Below are 27,090 nucleotides of genomic sequence, written 5' to 3' on the forward strand. Positions count from 1 at the left end.
TTGTTTTTTTTTTTTCAGAATTGTCGCACTTTTTTGATTATTTTGCAAAAAAAAAAAATCGTACAGATGATCAAATACCACCAAAAGAAAGCTTTATTTGTGGGAAAAGAAGAACATCAATTTCATTTGGGTACAGCGTCGTTCGACCGCGCAGTTGTCCGTTAAAGTAACACAATCGCAAAATATGGCCTGTTCGTTAGGGGAAAATCTTCCGGTCCAGAAGTGGTTAAAATTAAATTAGTTCAAGAACTTGCAGGCGCCCTTGAATGGAAATCCCTCTGCTTACTGAATGACTAGCTGGGGTTCACTGGTGCAACTATCTGTTTGTATTGATTATTTCTGCTGAAATAACAAAAATTAGAATTTGTTTCAAATAGGACATCTAAAAACAGCCAAATTATTTAACAGGTACAGTGAACCTTAGAGGATGACCATGACACAAGTTATCCCAGAGTAGTAATAACCACTAAATTCCTATTAAACAAGCTGCCATTAGTTTTTTGGTAAAGTGGATCCTTTTTCAACTTCAGATTCCAGGTATGGCTAACTGCCTAGTATACTAACAGTTTCACCTCGGGTATAAAGGTGTAACACCCTCCTAGGTAGGTGCTCGAAGAGAGAGTATAGTTTCTGGAACTTTTCTGCTTACCAGAGAGATTGCCATGTACATTTATATTGCTCTCTGCCTACCAGAGAGCATGATCTGTTAGTGAGGTCTGCTCATGGTGCTCAGGTGCAACTTAGCTTGTCTGAAGTGTTTCACACTGGTCCAATTGGGAGGCATATTGGATAGTGGGAGGAAATCTGACAAATGAGTGCACAGGCCTTTAGTACAGCCATGGTGATTGGCCGAGGAAAGTACATCGGTGCATGCTGGGATACTGTATAAATGCCAAGGGCACATGTGCTCGGGGTCTTTCAACTGGACAGTGTAGTCCCTAAGGGAGGGGGCAGCTGCCCCTTCTTTGTAGAAGCTGCCTTGTGGCCTCAGACGGTTGACCTAAGGGCATGAGAGTCAGAGAGGAGCTAAACCAAGATGCCCAGTAGACTGGAAGGGAGACACTGGAGAGGATCTGATTCTGCCTACAGTGAGTAAAGATCTGTGTAGTGGGGCCTGCCCTGAAGAGGGCAACCCCTTCCACTATAATAGCCAGTGGACGGTATCAGTCAAGGGAATGCTAGAGAGAGTCCTGAAGATAATGTAGCTGCATCAAGTCTGCTGCTAGAGGGAGCAAGAAGACTTACCCTTCCATGCAAGTGGCAGTATGGTTAAAGTAGTGTGTCTGCTTCCACAAATAACCCAGTGATGCCAAGTTAGAGTTGTTCTTATCTACTGTGAATAGTTGAAGTTGGAGTATCCCACTATTCCATTCTCCTATCCAAGTTCAACAATAAATACCAAAAATCAAATCCCCTGGACTGTTTATTGAGTAAAGAGCAACTGGGAGTAAGGATGGATGAGTGAACTGTCCCCTAGTGACTGTCTGCAGTTAATCAGAGGAGACCTAAGAAGTCATCACACAGCAAGCCCTATGGGGATAGTGCTAAAAAGGCAATTGTAGGATACAATATAGCATACAAGTACCATCGTACGCTGTAGTCAACTCCAGTGTGAAGTGAATGAAAGACAAGCTTCAGCTCAACTCCCCGCCAATTATTCATGCCCCATTGACATCCACATTGGTCATAATCATATGATTGAGACCAATGTAAGTAAAACATACCAGAGGGCCATGACCAATGGAATGGGACTTGAGGTAAACCCTGCTTTTCACTGTTCAATACAGTGGGCTGAGATACTTGTATGCTGTATTGTATCTTGGAGCAATATGTACTCTGTCTCTTCCAGCACCTTAGTTACAGAGTATAAATCTGGGGGACTGATACTGCAGGCTTGGAGTGGCGCCTCTCTGTAATGCAATTGTAGGATATTGAATTTTTTTTCTCCTCTTGCTGCTTTACAGTTGGTCATCAGTTTTACTACAAATTAGCAAATGCATATAGAAATGTGTACCTCTATGAAATATGTAATTGCTTTAGAAATACTTTTATCATATATTTCTTTATAGTGATATCTTCTGTCTTTCATCTAAGCTATCTGGTGTATTTGTGGCTGTGTAACATATCCTGATAACCTGGCAATGAATGCAGATAGCACTATGATATCAGGATGTGTTTCCAAGAATAGCAGTAGGGTTTACTTAAATGTCTGAACAAGGTCTAATGATACCTAATACAAATTTGCTCACCCTAGTTGCAACCCCAAAAATGGAATCAAAATTTGAATTTAGCTATTTAGGTTGTAATGAGTGTACTACAGGTTAACGCACATCTGTGCTTGCTTCATGCACCTTATCAAGTTTAGGGTATCCATGGATTTCTCCGAAAAATATGGTCTGGAACACTAAACACACTATGGCTTGAACATAGCTCCTCTCAGTATCAGGGGTGACAGGATAAGTGTTGTGGTACTCACAAAACGAACTTGCATTATTTTCTGCTGTAATTTCAAACAAGTATCTCCATCCCAACGTCTTTCCTATCAAGGGGATAGGCTGTGTTCTAGCTTTTCCCTTAAGTGGGGAAAGTGGGTGTATAATCTTTGTCAACCCTGCATCTTGTCACTATGAGATCCCATTTACAAACCACTACCCACTCCAAGTCTTCCCCTAAATACCCTGTGGATAAGTCACTTAAATGACAGGAGCCGTCACTTGTAAAGGTGGGAAATCCCAACTAACACTAATGTATGGAAGCTAATTTTGTTTTCTTTTTAGTACCTTTTGGTAATGTTATATCCTTACATTTGGTATTATAAACAGAGTAATCTATTAAATGGTGTGCATTTTTTTTTCTTTTGAAGTACCAGTAGAGAGGCTGGCATTGCTTACTTCATCCAGATGAGTAAAGTCAGAGTAAAGTCACAGCTCCAACGTGTATAAATGTTTCAGATGAGTGACTCAGAAAGTCAGAGATCAGCATGACAGCTGGGGAACTACTATTTTTAGATGTTTAAAGGGAATCTTTACTTAGAGAGAAACAAAAATTCCTCGACTGAGCTCCTTCTGAAGATGCAAGTTGCCTGGCTGCCTTTTTTCCTCAATAGGTCCACACACGTGGAATAAACATGCAGATCAGAAAAGTCAAAATGAAGCCTTATTTCCTGATCAGCATAGTCCAGGGCGTTGATTCAAAAATGATCAAAGCTATTGATTCAGCATGACAACCAGAACATTTCAGAAGGAGCAGTTAGCTTGCAAAAAAAAAAAAAAAAGAAAAATGTATATACAGTATCTCACAAAAGTGAGTACACCCCCCACATTTTTGTAAATATTTGTTTATGTCTTTTCATGTGACAACACTGAAAAGATGGCACTCTGCTACAATGTAAAGTAGTGAGTGTACAGCTTGTATAACAGTGTACATTTGTTATCCCCTCAAAATAACTCAGCACATAGCCATTAATGTCTAAACCGCTGGCAACAAAAGTGAGTACGCCCCTAGGTGAAAATGTCCAAATAGGGATAAATTAGCCATTTTACCTCCCCAGTGTCATGTGACTCATTACTGTTACAAGGCCTCAGGTGTGAATAGGTAGCAGGTGTGTTACATTTGGTGTTATCACTCTCATACTGGTTACTGGAAGTTCAACATGGCACCTCATGGAAAAGAACTCTCTGAGAATCTGAAAAAAGTATTGATGCTCTATATAAAGATGGCCTAGACTATAAGAAGATTGTCAAGACCCTGAAACTGAGCTGTAGCATGGTGGCCAAGACCATACAGCGGTTTAACGGGACAGGTTCCACTCAGAACAGCCCCCGCCATGGTCGACCAAAGAAGTTGAGTGAACGTGCTCAGCGTCATATCCAGAGGTTGTCTTTGGGAAATAGATGTATGAGTGCTGCCAGCATTGCTGCAGAGGTTGAAGGGGTGGGGGGGTCAGCCTTTCAGTGCTCAGACCATACGCCACACACTGCATCAAATTTGTCTGCATGGCTGTCATCCCAGAAGGAAGCCTCTTCTAAAGATGATGCACAAGAAAGCCCGAAAAACAGTTTGCTGAAGACAAGAAGACTAAGGACATGGATTACTGGAACCATGTTCTGTGGTCTGATGAAACCAAAATAAACTTATTTGGTTCAGATGGTATCAAGCGTGTGTGGCGACAACCAGGTGTGGAGTACAAAGACAAACGTGTCTTGGCTACAGACAAGCATGGTGGTGGGAGTATCATGGTCAGGGGCTACATGAGTGCTGCCGGCACTAGGGAGATACAGTTCATTGAAGAAACCATGAATGCCAACATGTACTGTGACATACCGAAGCAGAGCATGATCCCCTCCCTTCGGAGACTGGGCCGCAGGGCAGTATTCCAACATGATACCGACCCCAAACACACCTCCAAGACAACTACTGCCTTGCTAAAGAAGCTGAGGGTAAAGGTGATGGACTCAAAAACGGAAAGTAATCAGCGCAAACCACAATGATCAAAGTAAATATAGTAAATACAAATACTCAATGAAAAATAAAATGAATAACTAAATACAAGGCAGCAAGCAATCAGTGTTGACACAAACCACCAGTGAATACAAATAAATCAATATTGCTGCGCCAAGTGATCAAATCCAATATAAATAAATGAATATAATGTGATTAATATGCATGAAAAAATGGTGTAAACATAAACCATAAGCACATATAATAAAGTGGTCAAATATAAATGTGAAGTGCAATTGCTATAAAAAGTGTGAATGCAAAAGAATTGTCCAAAGATGCTATAGTAAAGTAATCAGAAAGAAAAGTCCCAAAACTCGATCTTAATCCAAGGGAGAGTTTTGAAATATCTCCATCCGTAATTCAGTGTATTAAAAGTGCAGTTGTGCTCCAAACAAATCAAACAGGTGCTCCCAGTGAATGGTGCTAGATTAGCAGCTCACCTCAGGGTTAGACTCAGAAGAGTCATGCAAGCATTGGAATGATTTAATGGACAGCCTGTTTCCTCTCCACACCTTCCACCTCTCCTTCGCCAGTAATCAGAGTGCGATGCTACTCAGCAAATCAAAATAAAGAGGGATCTAGTGCTCTCCGTTTAAATAATTTATTGTAAAGCCAAAAGGAAACACACTTACATGTGGCGGCACTTCAGACAGTGCGGGCTGCAAACAGCTGATACTCTCTGCGAGGCAGAACCTCCCTGGGTCTGACGTTCACTGAGTAGGCTCCTACAGTGAACGCCACACCCAGGGAGGTTCTGCCTCGCAGAGAGTATCAGCTGTTTGCAGCCCGCACTGTCTGAAGTGCCGACAAATGTAAGTGTGTTTCCTTTTGGCTTTACAATAAATTATTTAGACGGAGAGCACTAGATCCCTCTTTATTTTGTTTTGCTGAGTATCATCGCACTCTGATTACCAGTGAAGGAGAGGTGGAAGGTGTGGAGAGGAAACAGGCTGTCCATTAAATCATTCCAATGCTTGCATGACTCTTCTGAGTCTAACCCTGAGGTGAGCTGCTAATCTAGCACCATTCACTGGGAGCACCTGGTTGATTTATTTGTATTTAAAGGTAGTGGACTGGCCAAGCATGTCCAGACCTAAACCCTATTGAGCATCTGTGGGGCATTCTTGAACAGAAGGTGGAGGAGCCCAATGTCTCCAACATCCACCAGCTCTGTGATGTCATTAAGGGTGGAGTGGAAGAGGACTCCAGTGGCAACCTGTGAAGCTCTGGTGAACTCCATGCCTAAGATGGTAAAGGCATTGCTGTAAAATAATGGTGGCTACACAAAATATTGACACTTTGGACCCAATTTGGACATTTTCACGTAGGGGTGTACTCACTTTTGTTGCCAGCGGGTTAGACATTAATGGCTGTGTGTGGAGTTATTTTGAGGGGACAGCAAATTTACACTGTTATACAAGCTGTACACTCACTACTTTACATTGTAGCAAAGTGTCATTTCTTCAGTGTTGTCACAGGAAAATATATAATAAAATATTTACAAAAATATGAGGGGTGTACTCACTTTTGTGAGATACTGTGTATATATATATATATATATATATATATATATAAATGCACTTTTGTATGAAATCCAATATCAGCTTCCATCATTGTACTTATGTGTCTTGTTTACTGATCCTTTTTTTTTTTTTTAAATGTTTCCAAAGACAGATGTCAACTATTTTCTTTCTTGCACTTGATAAAGCTTTAATCTGTGGTCATACTGAAGTCTGTGTCTAATTCCTTTGGAGAGCTAACAATAGCAAAACCTAGACTATGACACTGCAGCTGTCTGAAGCACTAATGAAAGGAACAGAATGCAGACATTTCTACTTCAATAGGAATATTAGACCAGGAAGTGAAGTACAGTATATGAATGAAACTCATGGGTAGAAGCACTTGTTAATTTTTTATCTTGGTACTTGAGATTATAGTGTCCCTGTGCTTCTTCTGTATTCTCAGCTGTTCATACCATATTGCTGAGCTGTGTGCAATCTGATCTGTTGATACTTAAAACAGCTTGGAATGTCTTGGCTGTCATCGTGACTGTACTCTAATGTTAGCGAGTTTTTGCTTAGTGACATTTGTCTATGGGTATATGCTGCGTGTTCTTTGGCTGGACTGGAAAATACTTAAGGTGCCAAATTGAGAGCATCATATTTAATTATAAATGCCCATCCAGCCAATATACTTCCTTTAATTTCTCCATTTGTTCATTCTTTTCTTTTTTTATCAGGATTACAATTTAAGGTGGATTGTCCAATATTCAGCACACAAAAAATCCTGGGCATATTCCCAAGGATTTCTCTGCCCTTCTACCGCAGCTCAGCAAAGGGCTTAACATTTTTTTTTTTCTTTATGTAAATTTGTAGAATTCAGTCCAAAGGGTACTTATGGCATTACAGAGGATGTTTTAATAGATTCACAATTCCTATTAACCATCTCTGTCCCCAGTGTTCTTGTTTTTACATAAACCCCCTTTAGTTCCAGGGCATTTTTGCTGATGGTATACCCTAGTACAATATATATATATATATATATATATATATATATATATATATATATATATATATATATATATATATATATTATATATATTTATTTATATATATATATATATATATATATATATTTATTTATTTATATATATATTTATATATATTTATATATATATATTTGCAACATTTGGTAACACATTTAGATATGTACATTACTATTTCCTTGGGTTTTTATTAGGAATTAAAAAAAAAAAAAGAAGCATTTTCTTGTCATGTATGTATGTGTTTTATTTTAGGGGAGCTTTATTCCCTTTTGGCTCTACATTGCAATGCATGTAGGGGGAAAAAAATAAATCTGGTTTACATATTTTTTTAGGATACAATAAATTAAAGTTAGGCTGATGAGGGCTTAAATTAGCATGATGGTGACATTTGTGATCACATAAAAAAAATGAAAATGTCATTGTGTTCACTTACAAGAGCATTTGATGCTTGCACAGTGAACGCATGTGTCATCCAGATCTTTTGACAAGTTTGTTGGGATCAGGAAATTAACCTGTAGAGGAGAAAAATGTGTTTTTTTTGCATATAAAGTACATAAATACAGTACATGTATACAGTATATACTGTTTACACTGTAAATAATAACATATATATACACTTCTAGTAATAATAAATCAGCTAACTCTCACTATATATAGATGGGTTAAGGCCAGTCAAGTTCCTCTATCCCAAACTTGCTCATCCCTGTCTTTATAAACCTTGCTTTGTGCACTGGTTCAAATCATTTGGTAGAGGTGGGGGGGGGGGGGTTGTTTTTCAGGGGTTGGGCTTGGCCCCTTAGTTCCAGTGAAATAAACTTTTAAGCCATCAACATACCAAGACATTTTGGACAATTTCATGCTCCCAACTTTGCAGGGAAAATTATGGAGATGGCCTCTTCCTGTTCCAACATAACTGTGCATCAGTGGTGCACAAATCAAGGTCCATAAAGACATGGATGAGCAAGGTAGGGGTGGAAGAACTTCACTGGCCTGCACAGAGTCCTGATTTCAACCTGATAAAACACCTTTGGGATGAATTAGTGTGGGGACTGCAAGCCAGGCCTTCTCATCCAACATCAGTGCCCTACTGCACAGATGCACTTCCTAAACCTCGTGGACAGCCTTCTCAGAAGAGTTGAAGCTGTTAAAGCTGCAAAGGGTGGGCCAACTCAATATTGAACCCTAGGGACTAAGACTGGGATGCCATCAATGTTCATGTGTGTGTAAAGGCAGGCGTCCCAATACTTTTGACAATATAGTGTACATATTGCAAACAGTTCATAAATAATAGTTCATAAGTGACTTTGGTGCAAAGTTGCAAAACAGTCTTCAGTGCAATGTGGATGTAAAGTGCAGGTGCTCTGTGTAGGATCCTCCAATGATCCACTGCTGCTAGTTGGTGTCACCATGAGGATTATTAGGATATCACACTCACCAGATGTTGTGGGTCTTATATATCTTATGATATTAAGAACTAATAGTGCTTGTTTGGTCTCCTGGACCAGAATGGATACTGCTGGACCTTGTAGTGCCACAGAGCTCTGGATTGCTCACTCCTGGGTGTCCTTTTTCCGCGGGTTCCAATCGGTAAATGGAAAAAATGCTACAGATAATGTATTACCATTTAAAAAACTCTTTAATAGGTATCGGTAATATACAGAACATGAAAAAGTAAAAAAATGTAGTAAACCGCTCTGAAGACGTCAAACGCATTGACGAAACACTATCCCATGAGGAGAAGGGGGGCACAAGTATATGCCCCTTTTCCTTTCATTCTTTCAAATTTACACCCTTGATATGGATAAACACAATGAGCAAGACTTTGAAGTTTGACTTGCTTTAACGAGATTTTTTCATTCTTTGTGATGTCGGTGTTTTCCAACCAAACTTAGCATTTTTTTTGGCACACTACAGAAAACACAAATGGCGACTCACAATCAACTGAACGTCATAGAGTGTTTCTGCTTGTCATGCAGGTTCAAACATGTTCAAGGTCACCACGCATGCAGTTATAACCGGTTCTGACTGCTTTGTTTATTAGGTGGAACCCGTTATTTAATCGACATACCTCATATACTATATAACGGGAAAGCTCTCGCTCTTCAAGTGAATCTTTAAACAAATAATCAATGTGTGTATCCAATAAGGTAATCAAAAGTGATGATCACAAAATCATGCTGCGGCTTTAGAGTCGGTTCACACTGAGGCGACACGACACCTTACTACTTCGGGGGCGACTTGTGCATTACATTGCACCACGACTTCGGAGCGACTTGCAGGGACTTCACATAGTGGAAGTCTATGCAAGTCGCCCCGAAGTAGCACAGGACCCTTTTTCTAAGTCGGAGCAACTTGTGTCGCTCCTATTAGAACGGGTCCTGTAGCGGTCAATGGACCGCGAGGGAGCGCGACTTGTCAGGTTGACAAGTCGCCTGACAAGTCGCGCTAGTGTGAACCAGCTCTTAAAGAAAAAACTCAAAATAATAAAGTGAAAGAAAAATCAAATAAATAAATAATTATTAAATTGACAAGAGGTCACCCTATGGGGTGAGTTGCCAGCTGATGGGAGTGGAATCACGAAGGTGGTGGATTTTGTGGTGATCCAATTTTTAGCACAGGACTCTTACAATCTGATCACTAGTCACTTTATGAATTGCAGTAGATTGAATGTAGACTCTTGTTTTTGCACTTTTTGAACAATCACTGCTTATTTACTGTCACCTCTTGTCAATTTAATAATTATTTATTTATTTGATTTTTGTGTATGCGCGGCTAGTTGATATACACTTTCACTTTATTATACCTTGTATACTGTATATATATATATATATATATATATATAGCTCCCAACTGTCCCTGATTTTGTGATTTTGAGGGACTGTCCCTAATTTGGAGCACAGTCCCTCTGTCCCTCTTTCCTCCTAATTTGTCTCTCATTTTGGTCTGATCTGGATAGTTGTATATAAAATGCACTTGTTATCTTTCAGAAGCATTTCCCAGTGCTAAACCTTTCATCCAGTTTATAAATTGCTGCATTTGTAAATTCCAAAAGCCAGTTTAAAGGAATAGTAGAGGTTAAAAAAAAAAACAGTTGTGGGTTTAACTAATCATTTTTTTGTATAATTCTCCTTTAAGGGGGTGTGGCAGGGGGGTGTGTCCTATGCTTAATTACTTTTGCCAATAGGTGTCCCTCATTCCCAAGTTAAAAAGTTGGGAGGTATGTATATATATACACATACACACATGCACGCACACGCACACACGCACACGCGCACACACGCACACACGCACACACGCACACACGCACACGCGCACACACGCGCACACGCACACACACATGCACACACACACGTGCACACGCACACACGCACACACACACACGCGCACACACGCACACACACACGTGCACACGCACACACGCACACACACACGCGCACACACGCACACACACACGCACACACATGCACACACACACACACGTGTTTGAGCTTTGGGGTGCATGCCCTAATGCAATAGGCTGGGCACACCTATGACTATATATTGATTTCTTAAAACAAATCTATATTTTCATATTTCATATTTCATATTCACATTTAACTTTGAATTGATCAGTTTATGATGATTTTACAAATGCTGGTGATATAAAGGTGAAGGTGATACAGGACAGAACAGATGCTGGAACATTCCTCAGTGACCCCACTTTGCTCTTATCTTAAAAAATCACTACATGCTACAGTTCTATCAAATGACAGCACCCTAGGTAGTTGGAATATTTCCTTTTACTGGTGCATCCCCCATGCAGCAAGATATAAAATCATTTTCAAGTGAATCTGGTTGTTTTGTGAGCTGGACTGGTGATGATAAACAAGCTATTCCACATTTCTTTACAGAGAACTTGTACATGTACCCCCACGTTCCTTTCTCGGATAAACTGCATTAAATCAGCATAGTAATAAACAGAGATCATTAACTGTACTTTTGGCACACCAGTAAAGGGGAGACATCTCAAAACACTGCATACAAGGCACATATCTTCTGTACCTGCATTAGAGTGTTTGCAGGCACTTTTACTAACAATGCTATTACACTTTTCTCATAGAGTAACTTAAAGTTGTATTTAGGTAAAAAGAAATATATTTTTTTATGGCATTCCTAATACTCAAAGCTGTCTATATTACAAGCAGTGTATTGGTAAAATGAAACATTTTCTTTCCAATGAGTGCCATCAAGTGGCATACCTGGGAAATGCAGTTGTAATTATGCATGTGAAAAGATGATATTTTATATATAAATATATATATATATGTAATGAAAATACAGCGCAATCTCAACTCATCTGTGTATAACCAACGTTGTATCTACAAAAATAATCTTTTATTATCGTGTGTAAGGATCGATGACTAAATACAAAAAACTCCAAGTGAAATAAGCATACAATGTATCTATTACAGCATGTTCCAAATAAAAAAGTCTTCAGTGATATTCAATCAATCCAAAAAATAAATAAACAAATGAATCCTGCCACCTCTGTGAGGGATAATAAACGTAATCAGTCCAAAGGATCAACGGATAATCCTACCACCTCTGTGTGAGATAATCAACTCAAAAACAGGTGATCAAAAAGACTCTTAGCAGCTCACCTCCAGCTTTGACTCCTGTTTCACCAGAGAGTCAAAGAACGCTGTTCCCCATTAGGGATGGGCAAACTCTGGATGGATGGATGCTCAAAAAGACTCCACCACCAGTAATTCCTAGCAGCTCACCTCCAGCTTTGACTCCTGTTTCACCAGAGAATCAAAGAACGCTGTCCCCCTTTAGGGATGGTAAAACTCAGGATGGATGGATGGATGTCTCTGGATGTATCAGGTTCCCAGTTTTTCCTCATTTATAATGGTCCACCATAGGGAGCAAAAACAATATATCTAGTGCTCTCTGTAAAAACTTTTATAATCACACAAATGAAAAGAGCTCACTCACATAATGTAGCACTAAGCCGTGCCATGTGTAATATGCTCCTAGTATACATCCACTGGCTTTCAGCCATAAAAATCAGTAATGGTTGTGTGGGTATAGCCAAATGTTAGTTACTGCCTCCAGACGCGTTAGGTTCTCAAACAAACTTCTTCAATGGGGTATATATATATATATATATATATATATATATATATATATATATATATATATATATATATATATATGTGTACTGTATATAAAATACTTTGTATGCAACATTTCCATTCTTCTACCATTTTGATATGTTTACTGTATGGAGTAGACTGGTAACTATTTGTCAATCACTTGGTACACTAGCACATGTTTGAAGGGTGTACTTATTGTTTGTCATGGAGATCTGAGGCTTTTTCTTTAGCAGCTGAAAAGTCTTTGGGGTTGATTTACTAAAGTCAATAGGCTTTTCATTTTGCAAAGAAAAATTACACAGTAACTTATTGACTGGGGTAAAGCTCTGCTGACTTCCATGATTCAAGCATGTACAAGAACAAATGCTGTTTTTTTTTAATTTTCCTTGCATATGATTGGTTATTCTTTTCAAAGTGAAACTTCACATCACATCCTGGAGAAAATTCCCTTGCACAGTGCAATTTCCCTTGAAAAGTGAACAGCCTATTTGCCTTTAGTAAATCAACCCGTTAGCTTTATCTGAGGTATACATCCTCATATAAAGTTTAAAGTAGGACTGAAAGCAAAACTTTTCCTTTCTTTTTTTATAGAGTAAGGGAGAGTTATAACCATTGTCAGTTCTTTTTTTGTCATCTATGTCTTCCCTTCACTTCTTGTCTCATAGCCAAAATGCAAGTAAAGGAATCCCTGGATGTCCCTGGGGTCATCAAAACTAGTGTTGTCAATGGAAGATTTCCCCTCCATTCCTGTTCTGGAGACAATCTAAGACAGTGATGGTGAACATTGGCATCCCAGATATTTTGGAACTACATCTCCCATGATGCTCATGCACTCTGAGGTATAGTTGAGCATCATGGGAAATGTAGTTCCAAAACATCTGGGGTGCCAAGGTTTGCCATCACTGATCTAAGATATGGGATGTTTTTTTTTCACTATCCCCCTTGGTGATAACAGCAAACAGGACAAATAGAGAGGGGAATATACCTGCATTCACACTTGAGCGTAGCGTTTTACCGTGTTTTTTTACCGCGATTTTACAGCGATTTCTACCGCAATTTTTACAGCGATTTTCAGGCGTTTTTTTCAGGCGTTTTTGGAGGCAGGCATTGACATCTATCAAAAATGCTGGTAATCAGCCCAAAAAGAAGCTCTTGTACTTTTTTCAGCTACAGGCGTTTTGCAAAACGCTCAGATGTGAACAGGGGCCATTTAAATGAATGGAGTTTTACTTGTTGGGCGTTTTGGAACGTCTTTTTTTAGCGTTTTTGGAGCTGAAAAACGCTTAAAAATGCCCAGGTGTGAATGGAGCCGGGGCACACTAAGCAACTAAAACAAAAAAAGATTAACCTTTTGTTTTACCGTAAAGAAGTAAAAACAGTTGTAATTTTAATTTGTTTTTTGTTTTTTTTTTAGAACTAGCACAAATGACACTGCTACTTACACGGCAGTGGCAAGAAACGTGCATGGTCAATCATCCACCAATGCAGCTGTCATTGTTAGAAGTAAGTAAATTGTCTTCAAGGATATAAAATGATTTATCATGGTCTCTTTGGGGAATCGATTCATACATAAAATGCTTTTTGCCACAAGCAGAAAACAGTGGGAAACCTAAGAACTTTTGAGCACTTGTGGTTATAACAGTCAATCATTGATAGATCACTTATTTAGATAAAGGTCATTTCGGATATATCTGATATGTGCCCTTGCAACAGTATTTTAAAAATGTTACAAGCGCATAGAGAAAATCCTCCAGGGACCCAATGTCTAGCTGCAGAGCGACATAGGAAGTGTTACAAATTGTTATAAAATAAATGTATTGCAGGTCTGTGTTAGGATGCTATCCATGCTGTTGGTCTTCCTGCTAGTTACTGCACAGGGCTCCCTGGTGGGATTGCCTTAAAGCTGGACATCGGAGAATTGGTGTCTGCAATAGCAATTCTGCTCAGCCATTTGCAGTCATTCACTGACTCTCTGAAGCAAGCAGAGTGCAATAAAGGTTCGATGGAAGGGTACAATGGATAACAAGTAGAAATGCTTAGCACTGGGTGGGTGTAGATTTTTTCAGCCTGCTGAAATGTTTGCATATAGTAAAACAGAGTTGAGCAAAAAAAAAAAAAAGGCTCAAACTGGGCATCTGCCTTTGTGGCCTTGGCACTTTTGTGCTAACAGGCAGGTCTCTGATCTTTTGTCACAACTAACGAGGGATACCCAGGTTCACACATTCTAAATCACATCAATAATACAGTACATATGGCCTGCTGACTTTTCCTGTCAGTCTTGAGAGAGGCAGCAGCTTTGTATAGAGATGCTGCCTGCTGACCTGACAACGTGTTAGGAGAGACAGGGACTTCACTGCTGTCACAGCTTGCCAATTAGCCCCCTGCTTTGACTTACTCATAATCACTGAACATAAGAGATAATCACTAATATATATGCTGCAGTTGCAGATTGCTTGTAGAATAGTTACTTATAATTTAATTATCAGTTTAAAATAATCTGTGCATTAAGTGTGATTAAAATATGCTTAACAGACTGTAATATTTTTTATAGGATTCAGAGGAGAAGAAGAGCCTCTTCACCCTGGTTTGGTGCCACATTGTAAGTAAACCTTATGTCAGCATATCAATAGCAAAGGTGGTTGACCGCACACTAATTCTAATAAAGTTCAATAGATTTATTCCAAAATGTAAAAGTTCATTACAGAACACAGCACACACAAAGAGCAACTATTGACGCGTTTCACGCAAGTGAGCACTTATTCATAACATGCATTATGTTGTGATTAAGCCCCACTTGCATGAAAGACATCAACATTTGCTCTTTGTGTATGCTATGTTCTGTTATGGATTTTTACATTTTCGAATAAATGTTTTGGGCTATATCAGAATCAGTGTGCAGTCATCCACCTTTGCTATTGAGGTTCTGTGTTATGGGCCAGACCAGCATCTGGAAACTTTTGGAGGTGAAATAAATAATTGACTGACTTGGAGTGGTATATAGTGTTTTTTTATTTATTTCAGCATAGAATGGTAAGGAATACAAATGTCCATGCTACATAAACATCAAGTTTTTTTGATCTTTTATTTAAAAGTCTACTTTTATATTGCTAAGTACTAAGAGCCAAACAAACACGAAGCATATATTTCCATTTAATGTCAACTATATGTAGTTTGTCCAAGCCCCACTGCCAGGCTAGCCCTGTGATTCACCTCCCGCCTAGTGCAACTCACCAAAGGCTCATCTTGCCCGATCACCAACTGGATAAGAAGAAAGGATGGAAGCGCACACCGAAAGTCTCTCAGTTTAAAGTATGATAGGTGTGTATAAAGGTGCGCTAAACAACAATAATAAAGACCCAAACGAATTGGGATAAATGTATAAATAACATAAAGGTTATCAACATATGCCGGTGACACAAAAGTGATCCATTGATGAAGTGAAGACTTACGCTGAAGATGAAGAAAAATAAACTTGCTTGCAAATCCAAAATAAATCCACCACCAAGTGAAATTTCTCCTTACCGGACGAAAAAAGTGAGGTGCCACTAGCTTAACATGTGTGCTGAAAGCAAAAACGAATTCCCATAGTGATCCAAAACCACCTCATGAGAAACACCTGAATTAGGCCCCTTTCACACATACGGTCCATTCAGTTCATCAGTTCAGTCACGTCAAAATGTATCAGTTTCCCATCCGTTTTTCATCCATTTTTCATCCGTTTTTCATCAGTTGTCATCCGTTTTTCATCAGTTGTTATCCGTTTTTCGTCAGTTGTTATCCGTTTTTCATCCGTTTTTCGTCAGTTGTTATCTGTTTTTCATCCGTTGTCATCCATTTGTCATCCGTTTTCATCCGTTGTCATCGGTTTTCATCAGTTGTCATCCGTTGTCATCCGTTTTTCATCCGTTTTCATCCGTTGTCATCCGTTTTCATCAGTTGTCATCCGTTTTTCATCAGTTGTCATCCATTTTTCGTCCGATCCGTTTTTTTGATGGATGAAAAATAGGGCATTCATCCGTTCAAAAAAACGGACATTGACGGAAGCGGATGAAAACGCATGTTAACTGATGATCATCCGTTGACATCCGTTTTTACATAGAGATACATTGATGTCCGTTTTTCATCCGTCAACGGATGGATGAAAAACTGACAAACGGACAGCATGTGTGAAAGGGGCCTTAGTCTCTTACCAGATGGAAATCAATAAACGCTTGAAAACTGGCTCTCAAGGAACACTATCTTCCCCTCCTCCTTTTATTCACCTGAGTCTCTCCAACAAGCCACACTGCCGATCAATCTCCACCGTATGACAAAGAGACAGAAGCAGACTGATAGTGTATTACCTTTTAAACATTTATTCCAACAAGCGGTATTGCACTTACAATTAGGAGTCTTGTATTCAGCATATATTCAGTTCATGCAAGAAATTTTCTCTAGAAGCTTGCGTCCGGCTGTAGCACGGATCGCAAGTAACCTGTGTGACGGGTATGCCTCCTGGAGGTGGTTTTGGATCACTATGGGAATTCGTTTTTGCTTTCAGCACACATGTTAAGTTAGTGGCACCTTACTTTTTTTCGTCCGGTAAGGAGAAATTTCACTTGGTGGTGGATTTATTTTGGATTTGCAAGCAAGTTTATTTTTCTTCATCTTCAGCGTAAATCTTCACTTCATCAATGGACACTTATGAACTTTTTTGTTTAAGGAACCAGTTGATTTAACTCACGGATCACTTTTGTGTCACCGGCATATGTTAATAACCTTTATGTTATTTAAACATTTATCCCAATTCGTTTGGGTCTTTATTATTGTTGTTTAGCGCACCTTTATACACACCTATATTTATCACATATTCATGAAGCACTGAATACCGGGAGCAGCTTCAACACCCTATCAGCGCACCCATCTCCCCTAACACAAGTATGATAAAAAGGCTTCAGCTTCATCCCCTCCCAAGCCATGCCCCTCTAACGCATTTCACATGTTATGGGCTTAATTGTAGAGATCTACGATTAAAATGGTTGTTAAGCCACTTGTATGACTTTCTATAATCCTCTTTGTTTCCTAAGCCTGTGTACCTCTATGTGTTTTATAAAAAATAATGCTGTGTATACCTGATTTCAGTGTGCTGCTCGGCGATCACGTGACCGGCCAGTTCTCTCTCTTTATCCTTCTCCCCTCCCAAGAGGTACACAGGCTTAGGAAACAAAGACACATAGACAGAGGTACACAGGCTTAGGAAACAAAGAGAATTCTATACCAGTTATTATAGCAGCAGGAGGGGCGGGCGGGCCGTGACAAGGAGCTCACGGGCAGGTAGGGGAGGGGGGAGGACCACAAAGGAGAGTAGAGAGCAGGGCTGCTGATGATGTAGGCACGTACACTACCATGGTGTCAGGGCTCAGCAGCCATGATATACCGTGGTCAGTGTACAGGGAGGAGGGTAATAACTGAGAATCAGCCAGGTATTTCAGGTGATACAGGGGGCCAAATGACACAGCACAAGCACTGTGCCTTATAACATCATCAGGATCAATTTTTTTTTCTAGGGTAACAAACACTTTAAGCCCATGACAGGTGAAATGTGTTAGAGGGGCATGGCTTGTGAGGGAGCTGAAGCCTTTTTATCATACTTGATGCTTTCACATGTGCTTACAACCTTTTTTTTTATCCACAAGAAAAAGATCATTACAAATTATTACAGCTGAAGGGCTGCAAAATGTGCTTGATGTACACTTTACCAATAAAAAAACAAGCTACTTAAATCGCAACTATATTATAGATATTAAAAATCACTATTCAATCCAGTATTTTATTAATAAAATCATTCAAATTATTTAAAAACAGCTAGTATATACACTGTATGCCAGAATCAGTCTTCATACTAGCTTCCTGTAATTCCCTGCACACCAGCAGTGGGTCATCCTTTAACACTGCTAGAAAGTATTCAATTTGCATATTGTAACAACCCAGGATTGAGGCTCCCAAATGGAGTTGATAACAAATAGTAAAAAGGGATATGCCCTTCTAGATGCATTTTGGTTACATTTAGCTTTCAATTCCTTACTAGGTTATAGTAGCTACGTTTATTGAAGGTTTATTTTAAGTATACAGTAGGTTTCCTACATATGAACATTCGACTTGCAAACTTTCAAAGATGCAAACATATATTTACATGTACAATCCTGTAAAGCTGGGTACACAAAAAAAAAAATGATAGATTGCCTACCAAGCATGTTGGTGCAGCGATCTCCCCTGCTGTACCTTTTTGTTCTGACAGGGATACCCCCCCCCCCCCCACCAGAAAACACTGAGCCGTGCTCACAGCCTCTTTTGTTTGCAAGCGCTGATCTTTGCTGGACCTACGAACAAGTTGGACATGTTCCCAGATCGGAACTCATTCTAAAGAAGCAGAGATATTGCAGAGCCCCCTATTCTTTGTTCAATTCAATCCCTGTCATGGTTTACAATTCCAAGAGGGATATTCGAAAACAGGAGTACAACTCCCAACTTCATTCCCACTTGAGCCAGACCTAGGAAGAAGACCAAATGTAAGGATGTGTAGTTCCCTATGGCATCACTGTGTTCTCTATTCGTTTTAATGTTTTACATTTTTTACCATGCTAAAACATATCTAAACCCAATCACTAAAGAAAAAATAAACTTTAATATGGTAATATAATTGATAACGTGGCTTTTAGTCTTTTTGAATCTTCTGCTTTCAATATAACAATATTTGGTGATCCTGCCATTAAGGTCCTTGACCTTGTTCAGGCACTAATGTTTAGTTTGGAATTCGATTTCAGTGATGTCCCTCAGGAAACTTTCTTTACCCTTAAAGCAGAACTCGTAAATGGACAACTAGTCTAATTTGTATGGGAAATCCCAAAAATATATAAAAAAAGAAAATATTTGTAATCATACTTTAAAACCATTCCCTGCCAGGTCCCCCTTATTTTTTGAGTGAAATTAAGGTTTTATTAAATATATTCAGATTAAAAAAGAAAAAAAAAAAACATTTTTAAAATTATTAATGTGCTTAGATTAAAAATATATTGAACAGTGTTCCAGATATATGTGAGAAAGTGAAAAGCTATAAAGAACTGGAAACCCAAAATAAGCTTCTTGATTTTAGAAAAAAAATGTAAAGCAGGTGTTTACATCACAAAGGTAGTCATTTTTTGCCTTGACAATGCCTGACATGTTTTCCTCTTCAACATATTATTGTCACATGTGACTGTTGGAGAGATTTCCTAAAACTGGTGCACTCAGAATCTGGTGCAGCTGTACATGACAGCCAATCAGCTTATAATTTCAGCGTGTTCCATTAAGCTTTGGAAACAAAACCTGGAAGCTAATTGGTTTCTATGCAGAATTGCACCAGATTTTGCACTCTTCAGCTTTAGTAAATAACCCCCACTATTAATTGAAGTGGCACTTTTGCCATGTGGTATGCATTGCTATCACTTCATCTTCCAGTACCCTCTCTGTTTGTTCCTTGTGCATTTTGACTGAACCTGAAAATATAAATACTAAAAAAAATGCTGTAAATTATACCTGAAATAGAACATGTCCTTGCAAAAAAAGCAGCAGTTCACAAGGCTTTGTAATGTCCCTTTTATCAATAGGATAGGAAATTCTAGGGAACAATGCCTTGGTATCTGACCCATCAATTTATTCATGGCCAAATTCCCATCACTGGAGCCTGTAGGAGTACAGCCTATGGCATTTAAAGCAACACCCTTTTTTCGGATCACTTTTTTATATATATATATAACATTTTACTGTATTACTGTGTCTAACCCTAAATTGGAATATTGTGACAGTTTGTAATGCAATAAATGAATGTAGAATAAATATATACTATATGACTTAATTTTCTTTTAAAAATAAAACAAAAATGTTGTCGTGATTTATCCAGACAAAGTTGTCTGTTTCCACCTACAGGCACCTATTGAACTGTACGATAAATCTAGCTCTGTCCATGACCCTTGCTTTTTTAATGTATAATTAACACACACCAATTTCTTTCAGTGCCCCTGACAGCTGCAGTTTGTTTTACCCACATTGAAGTTCAGTTTCTGGAAACTTTTGGTGTGACATTTGGAGTTGAGGGTGAAACGTTAACTTTGTCATGTTCAGTTCTTTTAACTCCTGACCTTACCAGACTGCGACCAGAGGCGGAATGGTACAGAGATGGTAAGCACTTTTAAAAAAAACCTTATTAGTGTTTTTAGTGTTCTATTTCATTTGTGCTGATAGCGGGTTTTAATGAATAGTGTAAGAAGAATTCAACAGATTACCTTTAAGGCTGCATTTACACCTCAGGGTTGCAGATTTGCCGTGATTCTGCTCATGATTTCAAAGTGCATAGGTGTAAATGACAACTTGCAGAACGCTCATTTGAGAAGCCATTCATTTGAATGGCACCTATAATCAGGGTGCGGTTCTGATAAATCGGGCTTCAAGCCACATCGCATGAAGCATTTTGTCCAAAAGTAGCTCCTGAACTATTTTTGGGAGACTAGCTGAACGCAATTTAGTCTGCTGTGATTGCAGTGCGGCAGAACTGCGTCGTGATTTTAGGTGCCATTCAAATGAATGGCATCTCAAACGTGCATTCTGTTATTTGTCAATTACCCGTGGGTGCTTTGATACAAAATGCCAAGGTGTGAATGCGATCTAAGTGCTGGTTCACAGTGGTGCGATTTCTGATGCCCCTTGAGTCGCACAGAATCACATATCAAGGAAAATCACATAATTTTCAAAGGTGCTCATTTACCTAAAGCTATTAAATTTGTTGCATGTTATTTCTGTATAGTTTTTACACAACAGTTTTCATGCCTGAATGGAATTTCAGCCACCAGGGCAGATATAATTACAGTATTTAGGAATATTTAGGATGATATGAAAAGCTCATCTGCTAATATAGAGTGCACTAACAATCCTGATGTATCAACGTGTTTTTACAGAGTAATTATTACTTACCCAAAGTCACCAATCAGATTCCAACCTCTGTAGCACCCTGTCATCCCCTACTATCAGGGACCCCCAGAGGCCAGACGGGCTGACATTTCATCTCAGGGTGGAGTCGGTGACTTTTAGTGGGGTTGTGATGGGCACCAGTCACTTAAGGACGCGTTATCAGAGCCTAATAAGGCCAATAAACTCAAACAGAAAGGATCAAGATACAACTTCTCTGGACACTATCCTCCAGACAAAATTTTATCCCCGGCCCTCTGATCCAGGCAACCACCTTTCTGTACCACTTCCCCTGGATATATCTTCCGGCAGGATAACCGGAAGCTTCAGGCCCCAGGCTTGGGTCTCTTTGTAACTCAGCACACCTTCCCCTGGCAGCAGGCCTGGGAGGAAAAGAACATCGGCGGCAACACCTCCTCACCAGGCAGGTGAGGCAAGAGAGCTTCCAGAAGGTTCCCCCAAATATTTATATCCTCCCCCACCCCCAGTCTGCATCACTGGCAATAAACCTCCTAGTGGTTGGCCAGGGAGATATTAAAATACATAACTCAGATCATTGCAGCTTCCCACACTATTGCCAACAGCAGGCAGAAGCAAACAATAACTCAAAGCAGAACTTTACCTGTAACAACTTGATAGGAAGTCATGTTCTTTAGCAAGGAACAGACATTCCACAATAACAATTATGCTACCAAAATAAGTGCGTGTTGTAAATTGCCTCCAACATTGCTCCTGTTTCTCCTTGCCAGAGGTGGCCATTTTGCTAAAGCCCAGAGCCCCAGCAATAAATCATAAAATGGAACTAAACCCATCGATTTAACAGTTTAAAAAAACTGTTACATTCCTGGAATGCCGGTATTGTTAACTGTCCCATTTGCTTGTGTCTTCAACCAAATTGTCAAACTATCAAATGGCTGTTGTCATAACGGATCACCTGCAGCACCATAGCAGTTGCAGATCTAACATAAGCAGCTTCCTTGGCTATAAAGCAGATTGGCCTCTACAAATTCGGTAGTGGCTAAAAATGCCTAAAAATGGAGAGAAACGGAGCATGTGCAAAACAGGGTAAAACAGTATATTACTGGAATTTAAACAGTACACAGTAGACACAAATTTTTTATGTTTTACATAGCTATACCTGCAAAATGGACCAGCCTGAAGTGATCTAGCAGGACTTAATTTTTTGACTAAAGTTCCACTTTAAGGAAAAACAGAAAAACACTAAATTTAAAGTCATGCAAGCTTAGTGCAGGGTGGCTACACCTGACTTAAAAATCTAAACGTGATCGGTGGCAGTGGGGAAATACTTCCACTTGTTGGATGAATGCATTGATACTTTGGGCCTATACCCCTTAAAACCTTCTACGAACATTTTGGAAGTTTCCTATCATGTATCCAGCTCAGTGGTTCTCAACTCTGGTCCTCAGGACCCACTAACAGGCCAGATTTTAGGTATCACCTTGGGGAGATGCAGACTAGAATACTGCAATCACTGAGCAGCAAAATATATCACCTGTGATGTATTTCAGTTATCTTGCAAACCTGGCCTGTTAGTGGGTCCCAAGGCCCGGAGTTGAGAACCAGTGATCCAGCTGGTTCTGAAAGGATTTGTATAAGGTCCCTTTCACATGGGCTGTCCAATCAGGTCCACCTGTCAGTTTTTCAGGTGGACCTAAACGGACCCTCTATTTACCCCTATGGAGCAGCGGATGTCAGTGGTGACTAGGGTTGCCACCTGATCCCTTTAAACCAGGCTAATTACACAGGTTCTGTGGCTGATTTAATGCACATAAGGCACTAAGTGAGCTTAATTACCACCTTAATCAGCCACAGAATCTGTGTTATTAATGTGTGTCCTGGTTTAAGTGGTTGAGGTGGCACCCCTAACGGTGACATGTCCATTGACACCCACCGCTATCCGATCCAATCCTGTTGCCAAATCCAGACAGGCGGTGGCCCTATTTTCCATCCGTCTGGTGGACGTCCATTTTCACCTGATTTCCCCATAGGGGAGAGCTGGACTGTGTCCAACTCCGCTCTGCACAGTTAGCAGGGACGGACCTCTCATCCGCCTGCTCAGCGGGGATCAACAGAACGATCCTCCGCTGAGCAAGCAGAGTCAGTACAATGCAGGCACCCGTGTGAAAGGGGCCTTAGATTTGTGAAACTGATTTGCAGTCAGGGTCTGTCTCGGCTTAATTTCTATCAGCATCCAGAACTTAACAACTACAGGTGTGTGCAGTGCTAAAACCAATATACTTTGCTCAGAAAGGTTGCACGCAGTTTGTGTAATATATCTTGTCATGACATTTCACACAGAAAGTAAGGGCTGACATTTACAGCAGACATTTATTGTGAAGGAGATGTAAAACATTAACTTTATCCTGACTTTTAGTTTTTACTCATTCAGTACTGCAAGAGTATACAGCCATTTCAATGTTATGGTTTACAGGCATGGTCATTTTTTTTGGCCTGCAAGAAGCTCTCCCACCATTTTACAATTTAGAGTGTATCTTTAATTATTATTATTATTTTTTTAGTTTTGCATAAAGTGGAAAAGGTTAGACTCTCTGTCAGATTTGTATTGCTGTCTATAGCCCTGTAGGGAAAATACACCTCCCTGTCTTTGTAACAGCTGTCACTGGGATGTAAAGTGAGGAGAGGGGGGGTATTTTTTTTTACTTGTCATAGGAAAATAAAAGGAACTCTCCAGCAGCAACTATGCTTTAAAAGATGATAGTTTCTCATTTTGGAGAGATTTTTCCAGGGTACCTGAGGTCCACCAGAGGAAATGTTGGTGGGGACTCACCATATAACTGTACAGGCAATGCACCGTTTTTAAAATTTAGACATTTTTAATTGCATGGCTACACATTATACAATTCCACCATAGCACATTACATCATTTTTTTATTACAGCACATAAACATATTTGTTTCCTGTTTAAATTTATTATAGCAAAAATATTTATATAGATGACAATTAACACAATATATAGGATTCATGCAAGGAGCTTACAATCTAAACTTCCCTATCTCACATGCATACATACGCACATCAGGGCCAGTTTTAGACAGTTAACTGAGACAATTAATCTACCAGCATGTCTTTGGAGTGTGGGAGAAAACCAATGCAAGCACAAGGAAAACACACAAACTCCATTGTGGAGTCCTTGTCGGCATTTGAACTTCTGACCAGAAGAAATGCTAACCACTAAGCTGTCCACATTATGACAAAATATTACATTATATCAAGCTTCAACAGCACATTATATCATCATAAAAGCCCATCATAACAAATGATAACAGGCTGCAGCAAAACAGATTACAAAAGCACATCATACCTGCATTATATCATCCAGCTTGACAAACTGCGTCAGCGCATTATGCAATGCTGCCATAGTTGAGTTATATCATGTCACATTAGCACGTTTTTATATACTTCACTTTAGATTGTAAGATAGAGGGAAACATGGGTGTCAGAAAATATATAAGTCAGTGTTGCAGCGCTGCTTCAACCAATGGTGAATAAAACTACATATAATGTGCAAATTTCAATATCACATATACTGTATTTTCTGGCGTATAAGACTACTTTTGAACCTCAAAAAAATCCCCCAAAAATGGGGGGTCGTCTTATACGCCGAGTATAATATCTCCAAGGTAACCTAAGTATAAGTATTACCGGTAGATGAAAATTAGGGGGGTCGTCTTATATGCCCAGTCTTCTTATACGCCGGAAAATAGGGTAAATAAATAATGAGCAGTAATGCATCAAAATTCATAAAAATCCATAAAAATTCATAAAAATTTGTGAAAAAAAATACATGAAAAAAAATGCTCATTATTTATTTATATGTGATATTGAAATTTGCACATTATATGTAGTTTTATTCACCATTGGTTGAAGCAGCGCTGCAACACTGACTTATATGATTTAAAGAGCACTAGCACTTTATTTGCAGCAAGCAGCTCACGTGTGCACAGACACCATTATTATATACATTTTTAAACCATTCATTTGGTTTAGCACGAATTCCAGCACTTTTTATATTAACTTTTTTACCACAAGCACAAGGTTTTCATTGTTACACATTGGCAGAAAATATATGTATACCGTGCATACATTATACCTTGTACACATATTCTGCACTCCTTTTTTCCACAAACGACTTCTTACTGTTCCATTGCCAAAATCTCACAGACACACAGTTGGTGGGGGCATGCATTATAGCAGACCAAATTTGTATCTTATATATCACACCACAACAGCAAATGATGTCAGTCAAAGAAATATGAAATGAGCGAATGGTAGAGTATTATCTCACCCCATCAGTGTTTGTTTGCTTTTTGTGATGTGTAGTGTGACAGTATGTTTTATTGTGATTCTACCTATATGTGTCTTATTGTTATACAAAGGATATATGTACAACTTGTGGTTCTTTGTTAACTATGACACATGCCAGGTGAAGACATTCTGTGCAAAAAAGCAGGCATTAAACCCCAATCCAAAAATGTAATATATTGTTGCTTACCATTGCCAAACATTAGAGGTGGTGACTGCCTTAGTTTTCTTTTCATAGACTTTTTTCCCTCAGTTTTCATCTGGTTATCTGGTCAGTAACACACCTCCTATATGAGAGTTTGCACTCTCTGGATAAAGGGAGACAGGGGACACCTTTGGACAGCAGCATTGTCAGTCTGGGGGGAGGAGAGTGTTAGATGTACTAGCAGATTTAGATACACCAACATTTTAAAGTCAAACTCCTGCTAACACTTTAAAAGCAGTTACAGCAATCACTTTTTTCCATTTCAGATAAAGGTTTTACATCAATAAATTAAAGCTGATCACATTGTAAGCACCCCTGGTAGTGGTAAATAGTTTGCCTTATCTCTGTAACTGATACATTCTGCTGGCGAGATTTTTTCTGGCGAGTTCTTTTGAAAAAAAAAATACGTAGTGCCCAGATCACCAGATGAAAATAGAAGAAAGAAAGCCTAAAACAGAAAATGAATGCAGCGATCACATCTAAGAATTGGTAAGCTGCAATATAACAAATGTTTTCTTTTGTATTTAATGCCACTTTAACAATTACTTAATTTATGCACTACTATAAGTGTCAGCAATCATTAGCAAGAGTAATAAATACTTAGCACAGTCTATTTTGGCCTGGGTATCTGTAACTGTAAAAGGCATTTCATTCTTTCTTTCCAATTTGATTTTTCCTTAGATGTGTTGGTGAAAGAATCCAAATGGCACCAGTTGCATTTTGGAGAAGGTCGTACCACTCTGACACTGACACATTTGAATAAGGATGATGAAGGATTGTACACTCTAAGAATGGTCACCAGAGGTGGAGTCAATCAGCACAGCGGATTCCTCTTTGTAGCTGGTATGTGTCTCAGAATACTTTGCATATCATTTACAGTTCTGTATATCATTTACAGGAACCTAATATTTAAAAAGGTTGCTCAAGGAACATTATGTATAGTACAGGTACCCACATCTCAAAATACATAGAAAAGTATGTTTGGAGAGGTGGGGCAAAGGGTTTTTTTCTGTACCGTCCTGAGACATTACACAATTTGTATAAAATCAAGCAAATTTATTTCACATGTACAAAAAACAAAAGTAAAATTCAAATTTAAAATCACAACAAAACATTCAGAGTGAATGAAAGAGTCCCTCTGTATTGTCCTTTACACCTTTCTAGGAGGATGCTTATCGAAGGCTACCTCAGAAAGAATGTAGGTATGGGCATTCAAGCTCTCAACATGTTTCGTGGTTGCCCACTTCTTCAGGAGAAAAGACAGCGAAAGAGAGGGACCAAGCACTATAAATAATAATAAAGCACATAAGTGCATAACATGATGTTCGGTTGATAACATTAGACTACATATTCTGCAAATATTCCAGAGGAAGTATGTA

The 27,090-nt window shown here is 39.1% G+C and overlaps 1 protein-coding gene across 2 annotated transcripts in view; it reads left to right on the forward strand.

Moving 5' to 3' along the window:
* The window catches only part of MYOM2 (myomesin 2), a 224,338-nt gene that overhangs the window by 72,437 nt on the left and 124,811 nt on the right, over positions 1 to 27,090 (forward strand). For both annotated transcript variants that reach the window (XM_082249653.1, XM_082249652.1), the window contains 4 exons: positions 13,598 to 13,686; positions 14,735 to 14,782; positions 20,215 to 20,379; positions 26,393 to 26,554. In XM_082249653.1, coding sequence (XP_082105779.1) covers positions 13,598 to 13,686; positions 14,735 to 14,782; positions 20,215 to 20,379; positions 26,393 to 26,554 — 464 coding nt within the window. The remainder of the gene's footprint in view (positions 1 to 13,597; positions 13,687 to 14,734; positions 14,783 to 20,214; positions 20,380 to 26,392; positions 26,555 to 27,090) is intronic.

Source organism: Pelophylax lessonae (assembly GCF_965119305.1).
Source record: "Pelophylax lessonae genome assembly, chromosome: 3".
NCBI lineage: Eukaryota > Metazoa > Chordata > Amphibia > Anura > Ranidae > Pelophylax > Pelophylax lessonae.